This window comes from Lepisma saccharinum, chromosome 13 (assembly GCF_977018435.1).
Source record: "Lepisma saccharinum chromosome 13, izLepSacc3.1, whole genome shotgun sequence".
NCBI classification, from domain to species: domain Eukaryota; kingdom Metazoa; phylum Arthropoda; class Insecta; order Zygentoma; family Lepismatidae; genus Lepisma; species Lepisma saccharinum.
This window is the reverse complement of record NC_139241.1, coordinates 80179717-80202766: the sequence shown is the minus strand read 5'-3', so window position 1 is coordinate 80202766 and position 23050 is coordinate 80179717. Positions and strand designations below refer to the sequence as shown.

Here is a 23050-nt window from a genome sequence, read left to right as displayed (position 1 = left end):
ATATTACAGTAAACCCTCGTTAACATGAATCCCAAGGAACCGAGAAATCAAGAGTTCATGTTAAAAAAATTCTTGCTAACCGGGGACTCAAATTTTATTGTTGCAATTCAGTTTTTTCTACACATTAATCATTTACAATAGTCCTACGTATTATGTATGTCATCATAGAAAACACTTCTACAGTAGCTACTACAGTAATTAACTTTTTTAAAAAAAGTACTCACAGATCATTCTCTTGTGAAAAATTCCTGTATATTGCGCTGTCGCAGACGGGAACGCAAATGCCTGGTAACTTCACGGCCAACTGTACTCGTAGCTTCCGTAAAACTAGCGGTCAATTCGGATCAAACTCGTACTATCTACATTTTAAAGAATAGAAAAGCACATTTGAACACATTGTTGATATGAATCTGTTGGTTACAATACTGTATAAGTTGATTGTTGACAAAATGATAGAGATTGTTGAGCGATTTCTTACATGCCTAGCAGAGGAACGACAGAGGAAAAACTTTGTAAGTTCGTGTTAAATGAGATCTAATGACGCAACGGACTAAAAAACAGTTCGTAATTCGTGGTAACCGAAATTCGCGTTAACCGATAAAACTTTCTATAAGATATAATACATCCCTGCCGGGACCAACATTTTGTTCATGTTAACCGAGTGTTCGTCCTAAACGAGTTTGTGTTAACGAAGGTTTACTGTATGTACATTTTTATCCAATTCCAAAAAAGGGGGAAAATAAAATGCTTTACTTTCCGCTACTCTGTGTAGGAAACAGATCATGACTTTTTTTCTTGTACTTTTAGGCAAGAGCTTCAGTATTACCATCACAGTGAGCACGACACCCCCTCAGGTGACCACCTACAACAAGGCTATCAAGGTCACCGTGGACGGACCGAGGGAACCTCGGAGCAAAACAAGTGAGTATTGCTTAAATTAAACAATGAATGATAATGCTTCAGAGATGGCGCTTTAGACTTGATTTTTAAAATTGGAAGGTTTTAGGTGCGAGTTCTATCAAATATGGACAAACTTGAGAATCTATACAGATAAAATCACATGTAATATCCCAATAAGGTGGCAATGATCATTTTCAGAGTATAGTGGGTTCCTCTCAACTCTGCATTTTGACGTCCTTTATTTAACCTTAGTTCCTTTTCCTTATAAAAAGAAAACTAAATTTTGACAGCAAAGTAAAGTTAGTGCTTCTCAGTAATATTTTAAGTAGAGAAAGGATTTTAAGATGTACAATTACGGTCGGGAATGGTAAAAAAAAAGGTTCTGAAAATGTTTTCAAAAACGTGTAAAAAAAGTGCTGATAAAAAGCCTTTATTCAATGCTCTGTTTTTCTGCTCCTTCTGTATATAATGCGCGCGGACCGCATAGAGAACTGTGGTTCAGTGTTGCCACAATATGTAAGCACAATTTCCCTTTGCAAGAGGTAAAATTTCCCTTTTTCGCCCATTTTTCCCATCTAAAGAATTATTATTATTAATATTAATAATAATAATAATTAAATATTATCGTTGACCCATGCTCGTATGTATAAATTGTTTAACTTTTAAATGCTACGACGCCAGGGGTCCCGGGTTCGAATCCCTACCTGGGCATGGCTCTTTGTGAGTATCCATTCATAAATTTCATCATATCGTTAATTATCCCCATCTTCGCAATTAGCCAAAAGTGGCACAAGAAGCGAAGTAAAATAAACCAAATCAATAACTTTTAATTGTTTATTTCGGAAGATTTAGATTTTATTGCTAAACAAATTTGCCAATTTTTTCGTTTTGAGATTAAAGCTAAAACTATGTTAAAGTTGGCAACTGAAGATTTTCATCAGTAAAATGCAAAACACACAAACAGAGATTGAATTTAGGGAGGCCAATGCTCCTTGTCTTCATCACACCATCAAAAGAAAATGAAAAATATTCTACACAAAATAATTGTTCTAGAAAAAAAAGTCGTTTTCACGTTCAGAAGACACAATGGGCTCTTATGGGCAATGCTTTTCTTATGGGAAATACGAGCGCGCTGTTCTGAAATTTCTGGATTTACAAATTTAGCTTAAGTAAAATCGGTACCTGCAGTTTTGCAGGAAATTTTGTAGAGAATACGATGGTGAACACAAAAAACTGGTAACTTGCTTACATAATTTTAGATAAATTAAAAACGCAAATTTTCCGTGAAAACACAATTTTTACATTGTTTTCATTTCTAACGTTGAAACATGCCGTAAAATTGAAGCATTCGTTATTAAAAAAATTGACACTGTTTTTTAATTGTCATAGGTGATGGTGGTACTCAGAATTTATCAATACTTTAAAGCATATTTGCATTAAAAAATATTCAAATAAAGTATGTGGAGATTTTTATATTCGTGCAGTAGAAAATGTCGTCGCTGGCCATTTTTTGTTCTGTAATTCCAAGTAAAAACTTCCAGCGACAAAGTTATGGAGAAAATAATGAAATTATTTTTTATAACCACTCAAAGGTTCCTAGAAATATTACTTCCATGCATTTGGAGTTTCTTTTTAACCCGAACCGCGCGCGAAGTAAGGAGACGTTGTCTGGCCATCTTGAGCCGGCTCACCGCAGCATTCCGGCTAATCACCACCAAGTTTTCGAGTTGTTATTTTATTTCCATTCAGTAAAAATATGAACTTCATGCAGTTTGTTATAATAGAATTGAAATTACTTAAATTTAATAATTGACAATTATTTCCAATGCTGCTGTTGTGAGCAACATTAGTGCTGTCGCAAATACACGTTGTTTTTGTTTACATTACTGTCGACATTAATACTGAAATGAAGATCACCTTTCAGTTTCCAACGTACACATAAATTCATAGACACCATATTAACCTTTGAAAGGCTTTCCAACACGTGACAAAATATGGGGCTTCAAGATAGAAATATGACATGCCTTGCTTGAGTCATTCACGTCTTATCAATTCACGTGGGCCATAACTCATTTGTTTGTTTGGGTTGCAACTTGAATCTAACCCATGTGCCAGGTTCCCCTTACTTGAGTGAGAGATCTGCTTTGGTCTGTTTAGACTTTTTCCCTCTCTCGAAAAAGTATTTTCAGTTGTGTGAGCGCTCAGTGATTTTTACTTTTTTAAGTGATTTCTGAAGTGTCATATTCGTGCATTACACTCGCGTGTGTAGTGATCGCAATGGATCATAGTAAAAAGGGTAACTGTAACGTTCACAGTATAATATTAATATTAATAATTACATATAATTATCATTATATATACAAAATATGTAACACCTTTATTGTGAAGGAAGGTCATCATTTCCCGGCGACATGAGCTAGCGCTGTATTGGCAACACTGTGCGGTTTCTCCATAAGCGCCGTTGTGTCTTCTGAACGTGAAAACGACTCTAGTAAGGCGCAGATATAAAGAGTTTGAGAGGAAAATCATACTTTTGCCTTCCCATCAACATTTTTAAGTTCCGCGCATGGGTATACACATTTTATTTAAAAATTATATATATATATATATATATATATATATATATATATATATATATATATATATAGTACATACCTGAGCAAATGTTCCATTCTTGCAAATTTCATAGGTGGAAATTTCTAAAACACTTCAAGTTTTTTATTAAAATTTAATCCATTGAATCTGAGAACAAGTATTTTTGGTCACTTCTTGCCACTCCGCACGGAATTTTTAACTTTTTTCCGCGGTGTTTTTCATCTTCCGATAATTATCCAGGACGTTTTCTAATATATTCTGGAGTTGCAGATCGTTTCCTTTGCTGCCCTTGTTCTTCCATCGTCCAAGACGGGCACAGCCTTCCACCAAACACTCGCACACGACGAATAACCCAGTGTCCATTGAGGACTGAAGTAAAGATAATTTGCGACAAAGAGAACTTTATTGTTTGCACGTGTAGTGTTTCACGCAAAATTCAGAGAACCGCGGAAAGCTTTACATAAACAATACCCTCGGACTCCCACTCCCAAACTGGGACATAAGTGTGAATGGTCAACCCAAATTCCACCCTTCCTCTCGGAACAAAGTATACGACAAAATAAAAAAATAATAAGTTCTCATTCTCAAAACTGGAATCTCTTATAATGTTTAATATAATTAATGTTGAGTTTGTCTTAAAATTTTCCCTGAAAATTCGCTATTTTTCATCGAATTTCCCTTTTCTCATTTAAAATTAGCTCCAAATTTCCCTTCAAAAAGGGAAATTTCCCTTCATGTGGCAACACTGCTGTGGTTCTGCCGAATAGGTTTTCTTGAAGTTTGTGATTTCTCTCGCGGGTTTTGCTACATTACCTTGGGAACTATATTGGGGCTGCAATGATTATATTACACCATTTTATATAGCTTTCGTTCTGCTCTAGAAAATGAGACTATATGATTTTATGTAGCTGCTCAAGAAGTGAAAACAATTTATTTTTCTGTCAATTTTTTTTAACAAGACATGAAAGAAAAGAAACGAAAAAGGTGCTGAAGCCCCAAAGAGGCGATGAAAAGGGGATAAATGTGCAAACCTCACAAAAAGGTGCCACAATGTGTGTTCATTTTAATTGATTTCATGTCCTAAAATATACATCTCACTGAAATGATCGGTATGAAAGCAACCATATGTTTTTGGAAATGTGCTGCTCCTTAAAATCCATTCCCTAATTATAAGATATAACATCTGAATTTTGAATATCATAAACTAAAATTTGACCACGAAGTAACGTTAGCATTTCTCAGTAATAATATTATCCGAATTTCGAATGAAGAAGTGGAAACTTTCTTAAAAAAGTTGAGCGGGAGGTACAATTTCTCTTTCTCCTTTCTGCCCTACTTCCCTACCACTCATAACGTTATTTCCACAGAGAAAAAAAAAGGAAACCGTCGCTCAAAATCATGCAAATGAATAAAGCAATTCACTGTGCGTAATGTAAACACATGTCGAGGGTGTCGAATTCTGGACATCCTACTCACGATGTCGGTAATATTGGAGGTGATGTGATCAGTACCAGCCTTATACCTCCTAAGCCGCCGCGATAAGAGGATGGACACAAAAAATTCCACACAGTGTTATTTATTTCAATGTAATGAGCGATAACTGTAGCTGGGGAGGGGGAGGGGAGAGGTGAGGATACTTTGTGAGAGGCGATCAAATTAAATTCTTCTATTTTAGGGAAATAGTTCGTTTAATGTTCATTAATGTCTTTACTGATGGGTCTCCCTTATCGCACAACGCGCTAGCAACCTTGCGTTCTGCTTTCATTGTTAGGCTAATTGTCTAAATTGTTTGGTTTAGTTCTGTTAGCATAAATAATACATTTACAGTGTATTTATGCTAAGATAACCAAACCCAACACAACAACGTAAGCATTCCTGACGTCAGAAAACGAAGTTGGTAGCGCGTTGTGCGATAAAGAAGACCGTTTACGTCGTAACAGCAGTGCTTTGAAACTTTGTTACTGCAAGTGTTACCGTGTATCTTTTCGAAATTTGTAACTGTAACGGTTATTATTTGAACTAATTACGAGCACTGGCGTACATAGAGGGGGATACATGGGGCCTTCCAGAATTGAGAAAATCAAAATTAAAAAAATAAATCAATCAAAGTGTGTGAATCCAAACCCTTTTAAAGTGTCCCTTCCCCTTGAGTACAATTTTAATATAACCAAAAGCTCCAAATATAGGCTGCGATCTTGCCCCCCCCCCTCTCCAATGAAGCTATGTACTAATCTATCTTTACAATTCCAACCCCTCCCGAAAACAAAATCCGGCGTACGCCAGTTATTACAAGTGTAACGAGTAAAAAAGAAAAGATAATTGCTGATCTAGCAGGATGGATTTTCCTTTCTGAGCTTCCAGTGCTTATTTTGAACATTTTGGAACACTCCAGAGTCGGAACACGTGAACCGTTGCTCCGGTAAACCTGGAGAAGGTCAATGGCAGGTTGGAAGCGAAGCCTGGAAGAGCAATCGCTGCAATTACGGGTGATGAATGATGAGTCATTAAGAATCACGCTTTGTGCACCTTTTAAACCAGATGGCAGCACTCAAAGGGTGAAGACGTCGACCACTCCCTACTCATCCTTCATCCTGAGAAGGTTAGGGAGGCTGCTTAATGCCTTGTGAAGAGTGTGACGTGAAGAATCTTTGCTCGGAGTGCTAGGGACAGAGGTAGAAGGTGTGGGGAGGGGGACAGATTCATGATGGAGTTTTCTGCACTGCTCTGCTTCTTAGATTGGTGTGCAGGAAAGTCAGACTTGGTTTCAAAGTAGCCAATCAGAAATGCATCTGTCCCGAACTAGCTCTTATGTATATCACATTACACCTGTGCGACTTAGAAGTACGGTCACCAACAATAAAAAATGAGGCACCTAGATACTGAAATACTCGCTCCCCTGCAAGGCGCTATGTGTGTTGCATAACTTTACGGCGGTGGAAGAAGTTGCCATTGAAAATTTGCTAATAAAATCCGGTTATCGTCGTACACCAGTGGCGCATGCTGAATCCAAGAACTGGGCTATTTCATTATGTCACGTGGTCCTAGGCTATGAATAGAAATAAGTTTACCAACTCCTAAGAAATCAAGTTGCCAACTCATAGGAAATCAGGTTGCCAACTCATAGGAAATCAGGTTGCCAATTCATAGGAAATCAGGTTGCCAACTCATAGGAAATCAGGTTGCCAACTCATAGGAAATCAGGTTGCCAACTCATACGAAATCAGGTTGCCAACTCATACGAAATCAGGTTGCCAACTCACAGGAAATCAGGTTGCCAACTCAGACGAAATCAGGTTGCCAACTCATAGGAAATCAGGTTGCCAACTCATAGGCAATCAGGTTGCCAACTCACAGGCAATCAGGTTGCCAACTCACAGGCAATCAGGTTGCCAACTCATAAGAAATCAGGTAGCCAACTTTAGAATCACCATCATTTCACTGACATAAATAATTTTATTTACAATTTCTGATCGATTTTCTTCTTGTAATTTTATTCTCTAGACTTCAGGCTTCGCAGATAGCCTAGCTAGCCTAGAATATATCCTCCTGTCGTATAATTAGGCAACACAGAAAACGTCTTGCAGGAAAGTAAGTATTTCAGAATCTAGGTGTCCCATTTTTATTGCCGCTCACTGTACATGTTCGTTGTTTATCATTTTACCTGTGCATCATCTGGCATTTTACTTGTGTGCCTTTCGAACCTAAATTAATGTCGGCATATCCACTTAAATATCAAACTCCCGAATTACATGTTGACATCCTTATTTCAGCATACCAGTTTAGAAATATGCAATATGAGTTATGATTTTCTGTCAAGAGTTAAAATCGTATCAACAAGGAGAGTTAAATACAGAATGGCGCCGCTAATCGGGATTCTGAGTTAAATAAGCAACTTTAAATATTTGAAATCCAAGTTAAGTTCTTGCATCAAAAATTGAAAAGCCCTATTGTTAGTTACGTATTAACATTTCAAGTTGAATAGCGACATCTCAAGTTTAACATTTCTAATTTGGGTTAAATAATACCGATATGTCCAGTTAACATCAGCGTTCAGACTTAAAAATCGAAATCTTCAGTCAAATACCGCATTGAGAATTAATGTTAACTATTCTGAGTTAGGTAAATATTGATTTAGATGTCTCGCGATTGCTATATGGATAGCAATTTAAATATAAGTGCTCCGATATAAATATCGGCAACATGAATTAAATACGTATCTACAATTTCCCAGTTACATGTGAGTCTCCCGAGTTAAATATCAACATCGCCAGTTAATATCGGCATCACCAGTTAAATATCTGCATCCCTAGTCAAATATCGGAAACTCCAGTTAAATGTTGGCATCGCCAGTTAAGTATTGGCATCAGCAGTTAATTAGAATCAAAAGTTAGATATCGCCATAACAAGTTACATATCAGCATCACCAGTTAAATATCGGAATCCACGACTTTTGCGACACCGTCGTATGCGACACTAGCATTTCTGTCGTCATATGCGACACTGTATGGAAAATATATTCCATGACAGTTGCGACACCGTCATCTGCGACACAAAGTGTAAATAGCTTCCTGTCACACTTTATCCAGGCTTAGGACTGGCAGCATTATGGAAGCTGATGTGTTTTTGAAAACCTTTATTAGTTTTCCTTCACATTGGCATCATGGAAGCTGGGTGTTTAAATGCTGGATGTATTTATCCTTTGTCAATGACGGATTGTTTAGATCCCTTGTCAGTATAGGAGCAGACTGCAATCCCTTGGCAATGTAGAAATGTAGAATGCTCTTGTAGTTGAACCAACATCTTACTATTTTCAATCTAATTTCTGAACGTACGCCATTCTCCTCAGAAAGTGTGTAAGATCTCTATGCATTTCATAGTCGGCAAACGCTCTTGGTATTCTCTCATCTAATGTAATGTACTGACGTCGTCTACGTTTCCTTTAAGATTCAAGGCCTTCTTCTCACATAAGTAGTCGTTGTACACAGCTTCTAATCTTAAAGTCTTCACTAATTGGTACACGTTAGGACTTGACTTTTCCGTCAATACATTAACTGTATGGTTCCATCCCTCGACTGCATTGTTAGTCCTGTGCCTCTGTTGGGAGCAGTTCCACATGGAAATGTCGAAAACAGAGTTGTTCATCCACTGTTCAACGAAATAATCCAAATATTTTCTCAATGTGTCGTGGTTTGGCGCATCTTCCATCACACACAGCCATCCATCATCGACGTCAGCCACAGGGAGGTAAGCCAGAGCTGAACACATTCTTATACACAGCCTCACGTCTGGATCTGTTTTGTAATCGTTTGCTGCTGCACGCACGCAAATGTCGCTAATTCTGGTAAACAAATTAGAAATCGTAGGGGAAAATCCAAGCAGTGTCGCTTATGACGGGAAAAAACCAGTTTTTGCCTTAGTGTCGCAAATGACGGTGTCGGAAATGTCGGAACTCCAAATATCGGCATCAGCAGTTAAAAATCGTCAGTTAAATATCAACATCACCAGTTAAATATCGGAATCGCCAGTTAAATATCAGAATCGCTAGTTAAATATTGGAATTAAAAGTTAAATATCGCCATAAACAGTTACATATCATCATCAACAGTTAAAAATCGTCAGTTAAATATCGGCATCACCAGTTAAATATCAGAATCGCCAGTTAAATATTTGAATTAAAAGTTAAATATCGCCATAACCAGTTAAAAATCGTCAGTTAAATATCGACACACCAGTTAAATATCGGAATCGCCAGTTAAATATTGGAATCAAAAGTTAAATATCGCCATAACCAGTTACATATCAGCATCACCAGTTGAAAATCGTCAGTTAAATATCGGCATCACCAGTTAAATATCAGAATCGCTAGTTAAATATTTGAATTAAAAGTTAAATATCGCCATAACCAGTTAAATATCGGCATCAGCAGTTAAAAATCGTCAGTTAAATATCGACATCACCAGTTAAATATCGGAATCGCCAGTTAAATATCAGAATCGCTAGTTAAATATTGGAATTAAAAGTTAAATATCGCCATAACCAGTTACATATCATCATCACCAGTTAAAAATCGTCAGTTAAATATCGGCATCACCAGTTAAATATCAGAATCGCTAGTTAAATATTGGAATTAATAGTTAAATATCGCCATAACAAGTTAAATATCGACATCAAAAGTTAAATACTGGCACCACCAGTTAAATATCGCCATCACCAGTTAAATATCGCCATTAATAGTTAAATATCGCCATCAATAGTTAAATATCGCCATCAATAGTTAAATACTGACGTTACGCTACACTTTTCAGTCCTGGAGCACCAAGATTGACTACATTCTCGTTGCAGACGCACTACAAAGATTCGATTCCTCGCAGGGAGCTTAAGAAAGGGAGGTTTTCTCCGACGCGGCTGGGAGGAGGAATGCAAGCTGCGAAGTCTGACAAACATCATTGTATTAATAAGCAGCTAAGAAGACGAACGGGCCAGCGGTCAGCCCAGCTCCGTAAGCGCAATAAGCTAGCGGCAGCCGCTCATTAGGGAAGATTAATCACTTTGTTTGAGAGCTGCGTCTGCGGGAATTAGCACGGGCTGCTACGGTTCCCGGCCACGAATTAACTTTTTTCCCTTCACCCTCTGCTTCAATTAGGCGGGCAACAAGTGATGTTTTTATTCCAGGCATCTCGCCCGGGATTCTGAGCGGCGCAAATCGGACACGTGGACCAAGGATGCTGGATTTCGGTCCTGATTTTGCCCCGTTTCGTTTTCTCCTTACTAATCCAGTTTCACCGTACTGCATCCTATTCTGTCTTCCAATAAGAACAAAGTCTGCGTAAAAAAAATACGAAAAACCACGTGATTTGAGAAGTAGTTTCTTGTCATTTATTAATAGAAATTTTTGTTGAGAGAGCGACAGTACGCTAAATGGTTAACGCTCTCGCCAGCCCCGTAGCTACATAATATAGCGGCCTAGGTAGGATTGTGGTTTGATGCTCCCCTCCCCGCACTACCAAACACCAACATTTTGTGCGTCCTTCGATATTTTATTCCTATACCATGGTTCGTGATAGGTCCTACAAATTTTGAAATGAGGAGACAAAGAAAAACTCATTAAAAAAAATATACCGTCAAACGGGGTAACTTCATCCTTGTGGATAACTTCGTCATGAGACCGATAGATGTCGGTAGGAGCAGCATGATGATTGTATTGTCTGTTTTGTACCGCAACACCTTGCTCCTTGTTTCCTTATGATACATATGCTGAACATATTTTGTTTTCAAACACGTGGTAAGACTTCAATGTTTAAAAACCAGTAAAAAATTAAAATAAAAGACACACAAACGTCACTAGTATGACAAGAGGATATATTTTGAAATTCATACCATTGTGCGTGACGATCTTGCCTCTTCATGGGGGTAATTTTGACCTGCTAGGAACGTAAGCAAGCAGAGATGAAGAATTTACTCCATTTTATGGGGTAACTTCGTCACGAAAATGCTGACGTATTTGCCCTCCTAATATTTTGGAATTTATTTTTTATTCCTTCAGTGCTTTTATAAAGGACAAAGTATTCCTCGCGTATAATTTTCGTGTTGTCACTCGCCACGAATTTTGCAGGTCACATTAGAATATGCCAAAATCTCTACAAAGACGGTAGGTTATACTTAAAGTGGTTTGCATTCCTGATTTTTTTTTTAAAAAAAGTTTAATCATATTTAAGAATATTTCACTTATGTCTTAGTGTCGGAAGAACATATTTAAAAACGTACTATCATTATTACTTTGGGAAAGAGAAATTTACAGCAGTGTGCTACCAGAATATAACCAAACGAAGAATAAGTAAAAAAGGTTAGAAATACAACTTGAGAATCACAGTAAGCATGATGTAAAATATGCGTATATCTATGTATAGGGTAAGCCTTCCCGATGGCGCAGTGGTAGCGTCGTCGCCTTGCAATCAAAGGGTCCCGGGTTCGATACCCGGTGGAGGCACATAGTGGTTCGGATCCCACTTTAAACTGTAGGTCCAGTCCAGATTAGCCTTTCTGTGGACTTAATACAAGGTCGAACAGGAAACGTCATGTACAGGCTTGAATGGTGATATGTATTTTCGCCTTGTTACCCCGGAAAGGAAGTGATCACGTTATTGCTTGAAAATCTTAAATTGGAATAAGAGACGGGTAACGCATTGCAGGTTTTCCTTCTCCCCTTAACTCTGCCAAGAAAATTTCTCCGTCGCATATTAAAGCGCCCTCTTTTCATGGGCGCCTTAGGCTAGCCTAACATTCGCTACGGGACTGGCTCTCGCGTTTGGCGCGATCTCTGGCTGGTTCGATCCACGGTGGAGCTTAAAACATTTATGTTAGCCCAGGATCGTCTCCGGTCTTGAAAGTCAGAAAACAGCGGCGATGTGATTCGATGCGCTAACCACACCTCGCCCAGTAAAAAATCGCGTTCATAGTCCTGGTCGTTCATATACGAGGTGTGGCTAGAAAAAAAAAAGGATTTATGTTGCTGTCGACCAACGACAAGTGCGTCAAGCTCAAGCGGTGCATGAGTGTATAACGTGATATCCTGCCTATCGGCTGTGTGATTGCCCAGGGTGCGCGGCGTCCAGTTCCGCTGTAGCCTGTGGACGAAGTGAACCGTACATCTTTGCTCCGTCGGGAAAATGTTAAGTGCGAAAGTGGAACAGCATATCAATGTGAAGTTTCTTATGAAACTCGGAAAATCCGCCACAGAAATTTATGGTTTGTTGAAGGCAGTATACGGAGATGAGTGTTTATCACTCACTCAAGTGTTTGAGTGGTTTCAAAGGTTTAAAGAGGGACGAGAAGTGATCGCGGAGGACTCGCGTCCTGGACGGCCTTGCACGTCAAAAACGGAATCAAACATTGCAAATGTCGGTGAATTGATTCAAAAAGATCGTCGCTTGAGTATTCGAGCTATTGCAAAACAACCAACAGTATTAAATTACGGTGCTGACAACCCTTCGTGAGCGAGTAAGAAGACGACGACCTGATTTGTGGAAAAGCAAGTCATGGATTCTTCATCAGGGCAATGCTCCTGTCCACACGGCATTGTCAGTCAAGGTTTTTTTGGCCAAGCATGGGGTCCCAGTGTTAAAACATCCACCCTATTCGCTGGATATCACTCCGTGCGACTTTTTTTTATTCCCAAAGGTCAAATCAGCACTGAAAGGAACCAGATTTGCGACCGTAGAATCTGTGAAATCAAAAGCGACGGAGGTCATGAACATTGTTTCAGAAAATGATTTCCAGCACTGCTTCCAGCAATGGAAGATTCGTATGGAGCGGTGCATCGATAGTGCAGGGGAGTACTTTGAAGGAGATAATGTTCGTATTGTACAAAATAACCATAAAGGATTTTGTAGCAACAGTCCGAGTTTTTTTTCTAGCCACACCTCGTATTTGGAAATTTTATTGTCCAGGCAATTTGTATAGGAACTTTTTTTTTTGGCATTCACCTGTCAAGACAGTGAAGAATTACTAATACTAAACGCAGGTTACATACTCATGTTAGCCTATTCTTTACTTCTCTAGAAACATAGTAGATTTTTGTATTTCATACACGTTAGTTTGATATTTGATTTTTACATTGGATAAAAGACTAAATTTTCGTATTTGGTACATATATGCATTAATCGCCAAGTGGCACCTAAATGGCAAAGTTCCATTTCGAACCCAAGTGTTTTGCTTAATACAGTCCAAAACTATGAATAATTTAGTGGACAGACTGTATTTATCTTCACGTCCTTTGGGAAGTTCGTATCTAATTCGCATTCTCAGCAATGACGCTTTATTCGCATCCTGCTTTGGGGAAAAACGTGTTGCGAAATTTGACTTGTCGTAGGAACTCGAAGTTTCCATCTCTTCTGCGAAATTCACGGTTCTATGCATAAGAAGGAAGCGTAACTCTTTTATTTTGTAGGTACATAGAAGGGATATACATTTTGATTGGAATAACCAAAAAATAGTTTCTGTCAACCACCCATTTATTTAAATAGGCGACGAAGAAATGATTGATTATCAGTACCAACTTCTTTCAGAAATTGTTCACCAAGACCAAATTATTTTAACATTTGTTCACCAGAACAAACTTCTATTAGAAATTTCTCACTGGGACCTAATTTTTTTTATAGAAATTGTTCATCGGGAGCAAATTATATTTATATTTGTTTACCAATTACCAGGACCAAATTCTTTTCAATATTTGTTCACCAGTTCCAATTTTTTTTAGTAATTGTTCAACAGAACCAATTTTTTTTTGTAATCGTGTACCAAATTCTTTCAGAAATTGTTCACTAAGACCAAAATATTTTAATAATTGTTCACAAGAACAAACTTCTTTTAGAATTTTTTCACCAGGACCTAATTATTTCCCAGAATTTGTTCAGCACGGACAAATTCCTTTCTATATATTTGTTCACCAGGTCTAACTTATTTAGTAATTGTTCATCAGAACCAAATTATTTTAGATATCGTGCACAATTGTTTAGAGTTTCCAAAAAAAATGATCATAGTTGTCAAGTTTAGTAAAGGCTATTGATTCTTTTTTTGCTTATGGTTACCAAAAAGCATAATCAACATGTCTTATTAATTCGAACAAATTTGTTTTTTCAGTATATTATTCAAACTAGCAGAAGACAAGGATTATATATTTTTATTTTTTGTGTTAAACTAATTAACGTCGTTTTAATTGTCTCTGGAAGGCACTCATAAAAAGTCAGAAAGCTTGATAACTAAATTAAATAGACGATAGAAGATAACCAAAAAAAACAAAAACAATCATACCTTGACTCATTTCTTTCTGCGTCTAAATTATGATTTGATTTGGTTTATTTCATTTCGCTTTTTGTGCCACTTTTGGCTAATTTGCGAAGATGGGGATGAGTGATGATATGATGAAATTGATGAATAGACACTCACAAACATCCATGCCCAGGCCGGGATTCGAACCCGGGACTCTAAATTATAAGTCGTCCATTCCATCATAGAGGAGAAGTACATGTATAACTTGTGCTTTATTAGTTTCAAAACTTTTCAGTGGATTCAATTGAGTAAAAAAAAAATAGATTTTTGTGCTCAAAACACACACATCTCGCATAGCAAAATGGCATTCATTAAGCTATATCAGAGAAATAAATATTGGTAAGCTACTTATACAATTGTCGCCTATCACTGGTATAGGCAGGATTTTTCCCTAGTGGGGGGGTGTGGAATTGTAAAGGTGGATAGTGCTTTCTGGGGGGTGGCATACACAATTAAGATAGTTCGTATATGTAGAACTTCGCTTTCCACTCTCAAAAATGACAATCGGGGGCCATTTTAATCTGTTTTTCCCCCAAGTTCTTAGAAAATGTTGAATTATAACACCATTAAGCCTTGTTTCCATGATTATGAAAAAACTAAATATGCTGACCAAGGCAGTAATTTTATTTTATTAAAAACATAAACTAACGTAACGTTTCAACCTTCTAGCAAGGTCTTCTTCAGACTCTGTATCAAGTACAAAAGTAACCTGATACAACAAAAGGGCAATATATATACACAAACGTTACTCCCTCCAGACTATTTAGAAAGTTGTTTGGAACTTTCTAGCAGATGACTTTCACTTGCCAACTTTACTTTCACCTAAAAGGCTAAACACAATTACTTCCATATAGAATGTGGTTGGACTTTTTAATCTCACGCTCTTTTCCCTTCATTTTTCTTCCTTCTCCTCTCCTCTTTTTCTCTTGTCCTTTCCACTCTTTCCAACATCTTCTTCCATTCTTTGTTTAACTTCAGTCCCCCATTCCAGTTCATTGTGTGAAAGGTGAAGAAGACACAATGAACTGGAATGGGGGATTGAAGTTAAACAAAGAATGGAAGAAGATGTTGGAAAGAGTGGAAAGGACAAGAGAAAAAGAGGAGAGGAGAAGGAAGAAAAATGAAGGGAAAAGAGCGTGAGATTAAAAAGTCCAACCACATTCTATATGGAAGTAATTGTGTTTAGCCTTTTAGGTGAAAGTAAAGTTGGCAAGTGAAAGTCATCTGCTAGAAAGTTCCAAACAACTTTCTAAATAGTCTGGAGGGAGTAACGTTTGTGTATATATATTGCCCTTTTGTTGTATCAGGTTACATTTGTACTTGGTGCAGAGTCTGAAGAAGACCTTGCTAGAAGGTTGAAACGTTACGTTAGTTTATGTTTTTAATAAAATAAAATTACTGCCTTGGTCAGCATATTTAGTTTTTTCAGAAAATGTTGATTGTCTCAATAATTTCGGAGGTGGGGCTGTAGGTCCATCAGTCCCCCTCTGAGTACGGCAGCGTCGCCTATTAAAACCTATTTTTGGTTGTTTTAAACTAACTTTTCCTCTGTGTATTGTTTTGGTTATCTTGAAATAAAAGAAATTGCCAAACAGTCAAAAATAGTTTGAGTTAATAAAGAAGGAGCTCCATTGTTGAGCTTGAAACAGGAAAGAGACAATTGGCCCGATTGTTCTGAATGAATGCAAACTAGAAGCCCATTGTAACGGTAATGGCGATAACCAGGGGATGTGTTGACAGAAAAATATATCGAGTAAACCACCAATTTCCTTCGCTACCCCCTTCCCTCGGGAGATTTGTAGTTCAACCCAGCAATTTGGAAAAGATCCAAGCTACTAAGGGGCCCCTGGTAGGCGGATGTGTAACTCACGACCCCTCATCACGGGACAGGTACCTTCTTTCATCTGGGTCCGATTCCGATAAACACCACGCAGAACCAAAACCGCACCACGTACTGTAATGCACCCTTTGGTGAAACTGGGAATAGGTGAGGGGTCAAGGACACGACGGATGTCGTCCTGCTAATTGTACCATCTTCTTCTCCAAAGCAGTGTTGCCAATTTCGATATGAAGTTACTGAATTCAAGCTTTTGTCGAAGTTTCATCCCCTTTGAACTTGAGTTTCTGTAACAAGCGACTTAACGACAGCTCTTAACCTGATCTACCTAACATACACACATATGCATCTATAATAGCAGAAATGCGACGCCAGGGGTCCAGTGTTCGAATCCTGGCCTGAGCATGGATGTTTGTGAGTGTCCATTCATCAATTTCATCATGTCAATCTTCGCAAATTAGCCAAAAGTGGCACAAAAAGCGAAGTAAAATAAAGCAAATCAATAGCAGATATAAACAATGCTGTTGTTCCAAAAGTTTCGTGAAACGTTAACATCCATTAACTTTGAATTTCTTCCATTACATATATACAGGGTGTTCATAAAGTCCCATTACCATTACAATATACAAAAATGTCATTCATAGTGGAATACTGAGGCATTTTTAAAATTTAAGGAAATATATGAAACCAGCATCATGTTACTGTATTTTATTTCCTTGGTGATATTGCATTTGTGAATTATCAGTTTGCATAATTTTAATAACTTTATAATACTGATAATTACACTAAAAATGAAATTGAAAAAATACGTATATAAAAAAACCCGAAGAGCAATAATTCTCTCTTTTTCATTCTTTCCGTGTTTAAAACTGAAATATTGTTGTGTAAATTGTTGCAGAAAAGAGAAATGAGCATTGTTGGGACTTTCGCATGCAACTTATTCGATACTTCAAGTTATGTAACGTCAAACTTCTACATTGGTTTTCATAACAAAAGGCAGATCTCAATAAGCTCACTGGAGTTATTCCGAAATTACATAAATAAATATTAATACACATGAAACGAAAGTATACGTTATATTGATCCTAGCAGGAGGTATAACACCACTGAGTACGTTTAACCAGAAGCTTAATCTTAATCTGCCTAACATATTCACGTGTTTCTGCTCTTGCATGCACATGTGAGTAGGTTAGGCAGATCAGGCTTCGTACTATTGAGATTTATATCGAAGTTGTTTTAGCAATCACTAGCCACTCGTGTTTCTGAAACATTTAGTTCACAAAAATGAATTTAGATGGCGCGGATGTTTGTGGTCACATTGTCATTGAAACTCATTTTTAAAACACGAAAATGAGATACTTTTACATGTTCATGTTAAATAGATATTTTCATTTTTCATTAACTTTTGAGATCTAGTTTGACATTTTAAAAACTTTTGTTCATTCCATTCGTTATTTACTTAATTTAAGGCCTAAAGTTTTCTGTTGTTCCTCCATAAGTCTTGTGTTCACAATCTGTCATAGCAAAACGGCCCTTTTAGGACCAAAATTTATTTCGGCCCTTTTTAGGACCAAAATTCTGTCGGCCCTTTTAAGGACCACAACATTCAGTTCACACTTGAACTGCCATCGCAGACCGAACCTCGAGCGACAGTTGCAGAGGTAACAGAAGCCAATTCATCGCACTACGCCACTACCACAACATCAAAACAGATGGAAGTCAAGGAAACGGCACTCCAACAAGAAAACTTCAAGAAACTTCAACGTCAACAGTCTGCTTTGATTATTAAGTGGTTCTTCTTTGGTTTCTATTATTATGGTCAGATTTATTCGTGGGTGTCGCCAAATTTTTTTGTAGGGAAGGTCAGGCAATTGATATAGCTTGAATACTAGAAACAATAACTATAATTATTATTAGCTTGCTTATGGATATTATTATAAAATAGTAACTATTCTAAACTAATAAAATAAACCAATGTTTTTCCAAATAATTATTATTATATCTTTGGAGACACTTTTCTAACCGATCCACCAAATGAGTGAATATCAACAATAATATGCAGATTTTTTTGCATTGTAATTATCTGATAACCCGCAATTATTAAGGAGGTGAATGAACCATTCAGGTTCTCAAGGACCATTTGGGACTTTATATCCGATCGGTATAATATCAGATATCGGTGAATTTTATATCGGTACTTCATCGTTATCGGTCAAAACTTCATATCGGTCCATCCCTGTCCGGGGAATGTGTCTGGAGCGGTGAACGAAAGCAAATCTCTGGGCAAGTAGTGATTCGAGAGGGAACGGGCTTGCGTGGAGGGGAAAACGCAACTGCGGCTCCCAGCTGCTTGCATCAGCGTGTCCTATCCTTCTGCGCGACCTTGCTCCAGAGATTCCCCGAATAGAGTATTCTATTTATTGCTTTCCTTTTATCCGCGGTCCGTTTTCAAGGTATTCCTTCTTCCTTGTGGCAAGTCCCATTGGTTCGTTTCGCGATCATTCCCTCTCGTGACTGTTCCGCCATCCAATCGATTCTCCGTGCCCATTTTCCGCCTATTTGCGGGACCAGGGTTGGAGCTACTGAAGAAGCTGCTATTACTTGACCGTGGAAGGCGCTGTGGACTTTTACCTGTTGCGTCGGAAGCAGAAGGGGAGAAAAAAACCTTAATCACACTGACTAGACGTGACTACCGTCCGGTAGCATACACGGATTACGTGACACGGCGAAAGGGAAGCTGTTCTCACCGTGGTACTTTACCGGGATTAGAGGGGGGAAAAGAGAAAAAGATCTTTGCTTCTGGCAGGAGGGCGCTCCGAGTCCTTCTTTCTCCATCTCGAGCGTCCTGTTGTTTTTTTTCAATGAATGGAGTTTAAGATGATATTTTTGTCAGCTATTCAAGGAGGTGATAGATACAGTCACGGACTCTGAGGACCTTACAATCTGGAAGTTTCCGTGCCTGTACAACAGGATTGGAATGTTTCTTTCATATGTGTTTAAAACTGGAGATAGTGCCGAGTATAGTATGCATGGAACCACTTTCACTCGCTTGTACCCGTTCGAATCTCCCACGCTCGATCGTAATAGGTGGGTTTCATGTGACGTCAGGATGCGCACAGCCTCCATGTTTGCGGGCAATTTTACCACAATGCAACAGTTTGTGACGTAGATGAAACACACCTACACAATGGAATAACATTTTAATGTGACAAAAATCGTAGGTAAAATATCCGTCCTGGCAGATTCAGCCCACAATCATCTGTTTCATTTTCATATATCACTGTATTGGTAAGATAGACTATAAATATATAGGCTATATATAATTGTCATGAAATATGTAAATTATTAAATAATTAATTAATATCGCTATTTATTTATATATAAACAAATTAATTTGCTACAATATAAACTAGCAAATTAATTCCTTTAATGACTGGTTCAAAATGTCAAGAAATTAGAATAAGTGTTAGATCTTATTTAATTATTGTTTTTTATTAAAATGATTAATTAAATTTTCATGCTTTTACTGTGTTATGTTTTTATAATGGTGTAAATCTATTAATGATCTCTCGAAAGGAAATATTTCCTTATCAGAGTTGTAGCTAGAGATTTCAGCTCTCAGGACAAGAATGATTTTCGCACACCCCTACCTAGATGTAGCTGGCATACTTAGACATTGTTGAAATTTTATGTACATACTCTTCTCCGCTGAAGCCGATGAAAAGAAAACTTAGCATTCAAGAAATCTGGCTAACAAAATTACAGTCGGTTGTGCATCCCACACCATCTTCATTGAAGCAGTGTGTGTTATTGTTCACATCTGGAAAATCGATTGCAAATTAAAGATAACTAGGTGGAGGGACAAAAAATGAGAAACTTTAAGAAGACATTGGTTTCCTATTAAATTAACATGTAAGTGCTATGTTTTATTCCCGACGAAAGCAGGTGAGAAATGGAGGAGAAATGACAGGTCGGTCTAATTTCTATGTTCCAGGGGCCTAGGGTGACAATGACAACCACCTTCGCAGCTAGGGTTCCATTTCTTCCTAGTCCAATTTGATATAATTTTAAAATCTTATCTATGACTGTAGAAGTACGTGTTTACCCCATGCTGAGCCCTAAACAGAGAGAGATAGATAGATATTTGTTATTTCTTCTTTGTATGTGTTTATGATGTTATTCTTAGTAAAGTATGTTTGAAGTCCAAACTAATTTCTTATCTTTGTTGTTATAACACAAACTCTTACCCTCGGAAAATTTTAATGGGGGAAAATTTTTAATAGAACAAGATCGTTGGTGGGAAGGTGAGAGATGTTTCCCCCTTCCGCCATGGGAATTCGTACCCTGAATGTGACCACCAACGCAATGGAATGATCCTTATAATGAAGAACATGTCTGAATGTGAATTAGCCGCAAAAAGAGGACATTTTCTCATCAAGACTGCAGTTCGAAAAATTCAAAACTGGGAGTAAATATGTCCCGACCAAATTGGAACATTTAGTAGCTTCGCATAAATGGTTATAAAACTAAAATTACTAAATATCTGTAGTAGACTGCAGACTTCTGGAGTCTGCCTCTCTCCAGAAACAACACATTCATTTATGCAAGAAGAAAATCTAAATTCTTTCAAAATCTTAAAAATTATCCATGTTGTTTTTGTACGTTTGCATCATAATATTTCATGGCTCGAGTGCCCCCCCCCCCACCCGAGTACGGCCCTGCTACTAAGCTTCGAGCGTGTACCGCTCGTTTTGCCTGATCGAGCGTTATTCACTCGAGCGTTATTCCGTACGCTATCTAGCGTCGTCCAGGCGAACTATTTGGCGGTCAAACGAAATCCTCTCACTCCAGCACTCTAGTACCGAGACTGTCTTTGAAAAGTCAAGACGATAACAAAACACGACCCTTTTAGACTTGTCGAGAAAGATTGATTCATTCCGTTAATTTCACTTCGGTTTTCTGCCACTTTAGGCTAATCGCGAAGATGAGGATGAGTGATGATGGGATGAAATTGATGAGGGGACGAACAAAGAACACACAGTTATATTAACTGCTTTACAGATATGGTTACTAAAACCGTAACCACTGCATTTATTAAAAGTTGTGTTACACGTGTTTATAAAAATAACTACTTTATAATTACCGTTACTAAATTGAGGGGTCTAGTGAGAGAGGGAACTATGCCACAAATCTAGAAAATTTTATTTTTTGCCATTTTCAGTCTTCTCCTACCATCTGTCATCTATCATGTGAACTACAACCATGTGGCATAGCTCCAGCTTCTTCTGCAGCCGATTTTCTGAGTTCTTGAATACGTCCTCATCAGCATTTTGAGTGAGAGAAGGAGCTATGCCACTTACTGATGGTGTCTGCAATAGAAGTGGCAGAGGTTGTGTTGCAGTAACCGGTGCAAGATTTAATATCAGCCCTGAAGTTAAAAGATGTCATGGTAATACGTAGTGCCTTATATTCCTCCAGTTTTTCATGGTGTTTACCAAAAAATAAAATCCACAGAAACAATGGACAGTGAAGATCCTCCAGAAGACATATGAAGTTGTCTTTATGTAGATCATATGTAACCCTGTGAACATGATTTACACTCAGGCAAAAGTATTTAAGCCTTGTTCAAAGTATTTGATGTGCTAGATTGATTTTTCCACATGGGTATACTACAACAATATACCATACATGTTCATAATAAATGGTATTTATATTGAAATTCATATTTTTCCTCTTGAATAATTTACCTAACATATGTTCAGAAAAAAAAATACCCTTTGTTATACAAATTATGACTCAACGTAATGCTTTAGAAAACTCAATTTATTTCAATTTCTTGTCAAAGTGGCATAGCTCCCTCTCTCACTAGACCCCTCAATTGTAAGTGCTTTACAGTTCTTGTTAGTAAAAAGTAATAGTTTCAGCTACCGAATACATCTGGGGCGTTGCATGTAACGTTACTTCCACCACCCCACCGCTGGGCGCCAACGCACCAAAGGGCTTAACAAGTATATGACGTGACGACGCATCAAGCACAGAATTATGACCGTTGCATCCCTATGCACTCATAAATTGTGCATGGCGCCCCCCTATGAGCAGTTTCCAATCCATTAACTCCTGTTTACACGGCGTTTGATGTGATGCCTGCAAGTCCCAGTCCATGCACGTCACTACTGTCACCGCAGACAGCCTCGCGGGGGGGCGAGCCGAGCGACACCTGTTTGCAGCGTTAGACATCAAACGGAAGATGGCTGCGGTGTACCGCCTTGCATTCGGTATGGCCCCGCAAATAAAGCTATCTTTACGGTGAATCGATTTCGGTAAGTAACGCCGTTATCGTTACGTTGCGTTTCCGTTATTCGTTGGAAGGAACGCGTTGAACTACACACAGAGATATATATTTTACTACTCGACCACGATGAGAAAATTGGCTCAGTTTTCAACCGTAAGAGAGCGAAGGCGTGGGTGATGCAATCAGCTGGTTACCTGTCCTTTCGTTGCCAAAATGTGCTACGTCACCATTACTCACTGCCGAGTTTTTGTATAATCATAACTAGAGTCCGGCTGTCGTACCAACCGGTGTCCATTCACAGCGTAGAACGGTTATTTTGACAAAATCCTGATTCCCTGCTGGCTGCTTTCGTGAGGGGGATTTTTATGTTGCCGTTTCTTGCCCAAGCAATAGGCCTACTTGGTTGTTTGACCGCGAGTTCCTCCGTAGGTAAACGCGGAAACAGAGGGTCACTGCAGGCTGGAAGATCGGCAGTACTTTAACAATTAACTCTCTAGCAGTCTTAAACCCGAAGGTTCATGGCTGCAGCAACACAAGCTTTTCATCTGTCCATCCTGGGCAAGATCAATCCAATCTTTTCCATCCTTACCGATTTCCTT

The 23050-nt window shown here is 38.2% G+C and overlaps 1 protein-coding gene across 1 annotated transcript in view; it reads left to right on the top strand.

Annotated features, from left to right (window-relative positions):
• The window catches only part of LOC145997073 (uncharacterized), a 149207-nt gene that overhangs the window by 35468 nt on the left and 90689 nt on the right, over nt 1-23050 (top strand). The window contains exon 2 of the mRNA XM_083133690.1: nt 808-921. Within this exon, the coding sequence (XP_082989816.1) occupies nt 808-921 (114 nt within the window). The remainder of the gene's footprint in view (nt 1-807; nt 922-23050) is intronic.